The sequence below is a fragment of the Hetaerina americana genome, unplaced genomic scaffold (genome assembly GCF_022747635.1).
Source record: "Hetaerina americana unplaced genomic scaffold, ioHetAmer1.1.p SCAF_3, whole genome shotgun sequence".
Classification (NCBI taxonomy): Eukaryota; Metazoa; Arthropoda; class Insecta; order Odonata; family Calopterygidae; genus Hetaerina; species Hetaerina americana.
Window position 1 is genome coordinate 90963972 of NW_027286874.1, and position 9318 is coordinate 90973289.

Below are 9318 nucleotides of genomic sequence, written 5' to 3' on the forward strand. Positions count from 1 at the left end.
TTTTACAGAAAATTTTTCCCAGGCAATACGGTTTTTTGAATTTTTAACGTAGATTGTTTCCTTATTATCGAAGCCCATATACAATATTCCGACCGATACTACCCGATTCATATTAAGTGAGCTGTGGTGTATATCTGTAAAACTCACCCTCACTTCATTTAGAGCTAAATTCTTCGGCAAGGAGGACTTTAGAGATCCGATATTTGATTTGCTCGCTATCCTATCCTTAAATTAAATAAAACCCTACAGTGCTCGAAAATCCTACCCACTACATGCTTGGCGGTCTTAAGACGTGTAATGAACACCAGAATGGTTCAGAGGGTTTCTCTACAATTGGATTGGCGGCTGAAGGTCGACGAAGGAGTCCCTTGATATCCCTGCACATGACATAACCTCTGATTAACGCTTCGACTAGGCTCCAAACCAGATGCCCACGATCAATCCTTGGGACAACGTGACACATCGCAAGCATCATATCAACCCCGTCGATACCACACACCCATTTCAATTCAGAGTTCAATTCACTCAAGTATTATAGAACCCCTTTGTCGAGTGAGAAACACCACCGCCCGGAATGCACCCCGCCATGCCTCTCACCCTCATGGTCAGCCCTTTCCTGAAGCCCAGGGGGCTTCTACACATCTGATTTAGCTGCTGCATACCACTAGAAATCCCCCTTCACACGCTACAGTTATTTCTCAGTGGTGCTCTCACAGGAGCGGAGGTAGCGGCTGCAGATACCACAGAGCTACGAGTAAATAATCCTTGGGAAGTTAATCTGTTGGACATTCTTGGCAGGATCTTCAGATTAATATTCACCAAGAGAATTGACATTACCCATCAAATAAAAATTATATCTCAGGAATTAGTATATTTGAAAACAATATCATACACTTCAAAAAGGTACACTAATATATATATATATATTAATTTATGTTTATAATAGCTTTTGGTAACAATTTTCAATTTGGAATGTAAAGCACTCTTAAATAAATATATTTTATTGATTCTACATAAGGTAAATACTTTACTCAAGCTACTTCAGGAGTATGTCAATAAAACTGCACAAATACAAATATTTGTCATGAAATGCAAATGAATATTTATAAAATACAAATTTACCTTTAAGGTTGGTCTCCAGAGAGTCTAATTTTTTTCAATTTTATTGTTATAGAAATTAAAAGAATTTAATTTTTTTCCAACATACAATTGGAAACTCAAAGAGCTCAAAGCCATATCACAAAACATAACGAGCTTGGTCACATATACTTCACAAATTTAGCAGCAATTATTTTGCTGACTTTTTAGGACCTTCTCAACTCCTACATGGTTAATTCTGTCGGACCAAAATATTCACGGTCCCAGGAATATTTTTAGTAATGAACACTATATTAATACCTTCCTAAGGAAGTGAGAAGGGAAAATACTTTCAATAGCATGGAATAAAGGAAATATTTGATTTCAAAATACAGATATTGCACAAATCAAAGCCATTGGCAATGCATAGATATGGAAATGGAATGAGATTAGCAGAATATAAAGAAGATTCAACAGAAACATATGATGGAAATATGATAAGAATGTATAGCCAAATATCCAACAGTGAAATTACTATCAAAAGCTATACATACTGGGAAATAAATGGTCTGACTCATAATGAGCTTCAGAACAAATATGAAGATAAATTTAGTAAGATGATTAATCAATTTTCCATCTCAAAATTAGTCCTTTGTGACATTTAACACTGTTAAAACATTGCTTAATGCTGATTAAGACAATTAATGAATCACAACAATAACTCCAGCAATCCAAATCTCCCAATCCAGAAAGAGACATTAAAATCACCAACGTTTATCACAAATAATATTAAATTATAACGTTATACATGAATATTTACAAACATCCTCTTGATGAATGATGGGGGTCTTAAAAATAATTCTGGAGACCTGGGAAGGCAGTAGTGGTATTAAGTGAACGGACCTGCACAAATTCAGTTGGCTTTGAATAAATTTATGGCATTGCAGCATGAGGCTAGAGAGAAAAATTAATCCCTCCCAAATCATGAGAGTAAAACAGTCTCACATGGGAATGATCTCCTTCAACTGCTCAAATTTAACACATTTTACGTCCAACTCTCTTCACCATTGAAGTAATCACTATTTTATGGAATGGTGAAGTAATAAAGGACAACTTTTCATTCAGAGAGATCAAGGCTTATTATCTCACCCCCCTTTTCCCCACCCCCTAAGAAGTGGAGCACTCTGAGCACTCGAGGGGAATATCTTAAGATTGAGGTGAGGTGACAGAGGTGGTAGGCTACTCCAAAGGGCTTTCATGGCAAAGCTAGCAGAAAATGAATCTTGGAAGGCTTGGACGATCTCTCTCATCGCCAGTGGAAGGCCCAGTTAATCAATGCTTGAGCAACAAGTGCTAGCAGTAGCCCAGTCAGCCATGGACCAATAATCCCCGATGGAGCAACTGTTCCCATGTTCTGGTGACTCAAGGTATCCATTCTCCTCTGAAGCTGATTCAACTGATCTTTTTGTTCAAGCAAAAGTGAAGACACACCTTCAACTGCCTTGAGAATTTGTCTGTAATGATTTAAAGAGCCATTCACTTGCGATTCATTTAAAGAGAATAGATTATCAAATGGCAACATGTCAAATCACATTTTTATGGTTAAAATATTTCTGCATAAATCACATCAGTAAAAAATTAATCAGAATCCTTACTTATATTCCTTCTGCTTCCTTTTCCTTCTTCCAATTACAACTTTCCCATCTGCACCCATCTGGTCATCGCCAAAATCTGAACTATCAAATTTATCTTCCATTTCATCAGAAGAGAACTGCCTCCTCTTATCGTCTTCACCGATCTCAGTCTTATCTCTTCTTACTTCATCCCTAAAAAATCAAAGGAATAACTGTTAAGTATCATGAAACCTAACCATGAAGGAATAAAAAATAAATAACAAGGATGGAAACCTATATTTTTTAGTTCTTCGTGAGTCTATCAGTTATGCTGAGATCAGATCAGTATCCATTGAGGTCTAAACTAATGTGAAATAATGCATCCCCTCAAACCCTTCATATGGATATTCCCCAATCATTTTAATAAAACAAAGCTTCTTCAATTCAACTCTGAAGATTTTCACCACTGTTTTCTCAACGTTACATCTAATTTAAAAGGAGAGTGCTAAGATTTTCACTCCATTCACAATACTTAAATCAACACTTTCAAGTCTGTAAAAGTAGGTGCCATTTTTTTACATACTACCTTGATCAAAAATTTCCCGGAATAACCACCGTGTGGCGCTCCCATCGTTCCGATTTGAATTCTGTTTTATTTGTTAAATTGGTACATCTGTTGTTGATATTCCCTTTAAATCTTAGTGTCATAACTTGACATTTGCAAAAGTTACGTAGCCAAGGGTACATCTATCTCTGTGTGTATTGGCGATTTTTTACAATTGCAGAAATGGATATCAATTTGCAACAACGAACTTGTATTAAATTTTGCGTAAAAAACGGATTTAGTGGCGCACGGACGTTGGAAATGTTGGAAAAGTGTTTCGGCAACGATTCTCTAAAAAAAAACGGTCGTTTACCAGTGGCACGAGCGGTTCAGAAGTGGTCGTGAGTCAATCGAAGATGATGAACGCAGTGGCAGACCATCGACATCGAAAGTCGGTGAAAAAATTGATAAAGTAAAAGAAATGTTGGTCAATAACCGCAAATTAACCATCAGAGAAATAGCGGAGGACTTGAACATTGCCTATGGATCCGCCCAAGACATTGTGGTTAATGATTTGGGTTTCCGTCGTGTAGCATGCCGAAAGACCTCAATTTCATGCAAAAAAGAGACCGTGTTGACGTCGCAAAAGACATGATTTGCGAGGCTGAATCCGATCCCACATTCATCAAAAGGATCATTACTGGAGACGAGACGTGGGTTTATGAGTACGACACGCAATCCAGACATCAGGCAAGTGAATGCCGTTCACCAAATGAGCCGAGACCAAAAAAACCACGTCGTTTTCAGTCAAAAAAGAAGGCAATGCTGACGGTTTTCATGGATTACAACGGTGTAGTGCATCATGAATTTTTGCCAGAAGGCCAGACAGTAAACAAAGAGTATTATTTGGGCGTTATGAGACGTTTGCGTGAAGCAATTCGCCGAAAGAGACCAGAAATGTGGGCAGAAAACTCGTGGATTTTGCACCATGATAACGCACCGTCGCACAGTGCTATCATTATTCGTAATTTTTTGACGAAAAATGCAACAAATACCATCCAACAGCCACCGAATTCACCTGATTTGGCTCCCTGTGACTTCTTTCTGTTCAATCGAGTTAAAAAACCATTACGGGGAACGCGTTTTAGCAGCCGAGAGGAAGTAATGGAAAAATCGCAGGAAGCACTGATGGACATACCGAAAACCGAATATAAAAAATGTTTCGAGGATTGGATCAAGCGCTGGCATAAGTGTGTTGCAGTCGATGGGGATTACTTTGAAGGGGACAATATAGATTTAGATGAATAAACTTGTATTTTTAATTTTCTGAATAAATTCCGGGAAATTTTTGATCAAGGTAGTATTTCCACATACAAGCACTGATATTTCTTTTTTAAGATTTGGATGAAAATATCACTCATGATGCAATCCAATATACTGATATTGCTTGAAGGTGGCTGGTACACCACAGTATTACTTATGTTTTGTTAAATGATTACATCAGCAGCAGCTAACCTAAATTTGCTTTATGTTTCAAATAAATGTTATTGATGCATAAGGTCTACAAAAACTGATCACAGTTCCTTGAAGTATGCCAAAGGATAGACATAAAATATGATTTTAAAAATAAAATTCATAAAATCTTACAGCTCCTTGTATGCATCTTCTACCTTAACTGATAGGTTGACTTAAAGAAGTCCTTAACTTAAGAAGCTGAAAACTTACTTTCTTATCACACCAGAATTTTCTCCAAGACTCAGCTCGGCTTTTTCTTTGCATCCACTGAGTTGTTTCTCTTTACCTGGATGCTTTCTGCCCCGCTGCCTGTGAGACCCTTTCTCCCTCAACCCACTCCGACTTCGTCCTAACACTTGAGATTCTCCAGGTAGCTGAGGAAGCTGCAATAACAAAGTAATTTAGACAAGAAAAAGAGGATGACACAGCAGGCCGCAATTCTGTGCTACCCAACCCCTTATTTTAAAGAAATTTTTAACAATGCAGTGATACCAAAAGTAATAGAATCTCATGCTAGAATTTAATTTGGAAATTCATAAGAGCTATTAAGCATAATTTAAATACAATGTACTAGATTAACAAAATTAATTTTAAATCATTCAGAAAATATATATTTTCAAATAAAATTTTGATTTTTGACTGGTGGTACTTCCATGGATTGATGATAGTGAGCAGGGAAACCTGTAATGGACACCAGAGGTGAACCTTGCAAGACCAAAGGAAAGGAAGGTAAGGGCTTAATAGTTTTGCAGGTTAACTGTCAGAGTTTTCTAAATAAAGCCAGTCATTTTGAGATGTTAGTTGATGCTTGTAATCTGGACATTGTGATAGACACAGAGTTGTGGTTAAGCGATCACATTATGTCAAACGAGATTTTTCCTCAAAATTTGGCCGTTTACATAAGGGATAGGGATGGCCCTGGAGGAGGGATATTCATATGTTCAGATAAAAACCTAATATATGAATTGGAATGGGTAAGAAATGATTGTTAGATGATGCGTGTTCATGTCAAAGGTGGGAATGGAGGGAAAAGTTTAAAAATAGTTGCCATGTACAGAAGCCCCAAGAAAGGTATTAGCAGGCATATACTCGACTATCCCCAAGGATCATACCCTCATAGCGGGGGACTTGGAACCTTCCAGGTGTCCAATGGTTGGCAGACGAGATCACGGTAGGGGATGGGAGGGCCCAAGAAATTACTAGTCTTCTCATAAATGAGGAGGGTTTTGCAAGGGAGATAGAAAAGCCCACATGCAGGGGAAACATTCTTGATGTCATACTTATGAGATCAAAAAGTGGGTGGGGGAAGTTGAGGTATTTCCAGGAATAAGCGACCATTCAGCTGTGTGTAGGCATCTGAACTGGGAGAGGTCTCAGTATAATGGGGTAGTAAACAAAAGGACAGCATGGCAATATAAATGTGGTGATAGGGAAGGATTCCAGACCTTTTTAAGGGAAAAGTATTTAGAATGGGTAAATGGTGGGCAGAATGTAGAAGAAATCTGGAAGACATTTAAGGAGCTAATGGAGGAGGGATTAAATAATTCTGTCCCAAAAAAATTAAAGAAAATACTGACCCTGAGTTCTACATCTGCAAAATCAGATCCTTGAAGAAAAAACTAAGGGTGATTCATAAAAAATGGAATGACATCTTGGAATGGCTCATAATTTACAAATGATTAGTTTGTGAATTAAATAGAGAAAAGAAAAAGCCAAAAAACTTTCCTACAGAACATAATCTCCAAAGATAATGGAAATAAATTTCATAAGTATCTGCAGAGGAGGAAAGACAAAGAGGAAAACACAACAGCTTCAAAAAAAGAGGATGGAACACTAATCATAAACGATAAGGAAAAGCTAATGCTTTTAACAATTGGTACTTAAGTGAATTTAAGGGAATGGTAAACAAAATGGATTCCGTAGATACATCTCTGAGTCAGCAAAGAAGTGAAAACTACATATTCATGAAAAATCTCATTCCTGAAAGTGACAGCTGTAAATACTTAGGTGAATATTTAACCAACGATTTAAGGTGGTGACTGAACATGGAATACATTGTTAAGAAAGCTTTCAAAACTCAGCATTGGGTGATGCAAAACCTCAAAGACAGCATTAGAGCAACTAAATAAAAGGCGTATAAGGCCAAGGTAGAACCAATTTTAAAGTACTCATCACTTGTATGGGATCTGCATGAAGAATAACATATTACAAAAATGGAGAAGGTACAAAGAAAGGCTGCCGGATATGTACTGGGGAAGCATAGGAGGCTGGAGGGTGTGACTGAAATGTTAAAAATGGTGGGCTTGGTACCTTTACAAAGTAAAAGAGAAATAATCAGATTTTGTGGAATGTTCCAAATTCTGAATTGAGGGAAAGCTTGGGCAGAACTAGGGAAAAAGGTAGGAAATCCAAATTTTGTAGGGAGGAATGATGACAATCAAGGTGAAATGCCGGGCACAGGGAACAAATAAAAAAAATGTTCATTTCTTCACAAATCAATTGTTGATTGGAAAAGTTTACCTGCAAAACTATTCGAGCCCTTTCCTTTCAGATTAAATAATTTTAAGAAAAGATGTTAACAATTAAGACAATAATTTGATTGATGTATTCAGTAAAATTGTATGTAACAGCTTAGTTTTCATTTTTTTTAGTTGATTGGGAAACTGATATTAATGAGATGAGGATTTTCTTTTTGTTTGCTAGACATTGGTGTTTAGAAGTTTCCTTTAGGTGTATATTTTTTTGACTGATTTTATTCATTATCTCTTGTGATAATGATTGGATTTGAGATGTCATGTTATTTTTCCAAGGCAAATTTGATCGTAATACTTGGGACTTGTGTGACACCTGACATTGTCTAAATGCACAAGTGCATTTTAATAATAATAAAAATTCAACTAAAGCATTTTTCCTCCAACTTATTCTCTCCCCCTCCTTTATAATTTATATGTGAGTGTGTGTGTGTGTGTGTGTGTGTGTGTGTGTGTATATATATATATATATATATATATATATATATATATATATATATATATATATATATATATATATATATATCTACATCTACATAATACCCCGCAAGCCGCCGCAAGGGCGTGTGGCGGGGGGTGTTAGGTCACCAACCGTAAAAAGGAAAAATACCACATGCAAAAGAAACAACACGGAAAATTACACCAACAGCAGCGCACACACTCATGCAAAAATCCCTTCATCCAATACTCATGCAAACACATATACCGCAAAACAACTAAAAAACTGCACCCCATGATGCAGCACGAAAGCCATCCTACAACACAGAATCCAGGACACAACAAGCAAGAAATTGAAACATCACTACCACATGAAAATGTACCACGAAACACTCTACCCCCAAAGAGTCTGTAAAAGGCAGGGAATGCGACCCAACGTTGCAGGTAGCAGGAATTTCCCCCCGCAGAGAGGGACGAGGGATTGAAAGGGAAACTTAAAAACAGATGAACAGAACACGAATGAGGTCATTCGGAAAGTATGGGTTATTATAACAAAACACATAAGGTTAGTGGAAGAGCGTGCATTTAAATGCAACTAATTATTTTTTAGACGCTGAGGGTGGCAAGTGGAATTTTTGCTATCTATAACCCTGCAGTTGCTATCCTGTATTGTCCGTGGGAAGAAGGAGTCCTTGAATCGGCTAGTTCTGGCATCTATTTCCCGAATTTTATATGCATGATCCGAGCGACCAATGTATGTAGGAGTACGAATAATTTGCGAGACCTCGGTGGTGAAACATGCGGATCTAAATTTATTTAATAATTTCAATCTTGCATTGAATCGTCTCTCAGCCAATGATTCCCACCCCAAATCCATGAGCATTTCGGTGACGCTTTGCGTTTTATCGTAGGAATTTGTTACAAAACGGGCTGCCCGGCGTTGAACCTTCTCAATTTCCCGAATGAGACCTTTTTCACTCGGATCCCACACGCTGCATGCGTATTCTAAATGAGGCCTTACAAGAGCGTGGTAACAACGTTCCTTGACCTTCGAGTCACTTTTGCCGACAACGCATCTAATGAATCCCAATTTTTTATATGCTTGACCGCAGACTTTACGTATGTGAGTCCCCCAAGTTAAGTCTTTTGTGAATGTGACACCTAGGTATTTTACCGTATCAACTACTGCTAGGTCACCTCCAGCTAATTTGTAAGCAAATCCCGTTGATCTTTTAAAGAAATTTACCACTGAACATTTATTATAATTTAGAGTCAATCCCCAGTTAGAACACCATTTAGTAATGCAATCTAAATCCTGCGCTAGAATAAAACGATCCTCATCCCCAGATATCTCCCGATAGATCACCGTGTCATCCGCGAACATCCTAATTTTACTTTTCACTTCGCGGTTCAAATCGTTAACAAAAATCAAGAAAAGCAACGGCCTGATCACACTTCCCTGAGGTACCCCCGACGTGACTCGAACGCTGTCGGAACTAGCGCCATCAAGGACTACCCTCTGTTCCCGCTCTGAAAGAAAATCTTTAACCCAACTTATGGCGCCCTTGTTTATACCCGCGACCTTTAATTTATGAATGAG

The 9318-nt window shown here is 37.7% G+C and overlaps 1 protein-coding gene across 7 annotated transcripts in view; it reads right to left on the reverse strand.

Moving 5' to 3' along the window:
* Positions 1-985: 985 nt before the first annotated feature.
* Orp8 (Oxysterol-binding protein-related protein 8) overlaps positions 986-9318 on the reverse strand; it is a 99295-nt gene continuing 90962 nt past the window's right edge. For all 7 annotated transcript variants that reach the window (XM_071588419.1, XM_071588418.1, XM_071588420.1 and 4 more), the window contains 3 exons: positions 4960-5132; positions 2733-2903; positions 986-2591 (listed from right to left, as the gene is read on the reverse strand). In XM_071588419.1, coding sequence (XP_071444520.1) covers positions 2384-2591; positions 2733-2903; positions 4960-5132 — 552 coding nt within the window. In that variant the 3' untranslated portion in view covers positions 986-2383. The remainder of the gene's footprint in view (positions 2592-2732; positions 2904-4959; positions 5133-9318) is intronic.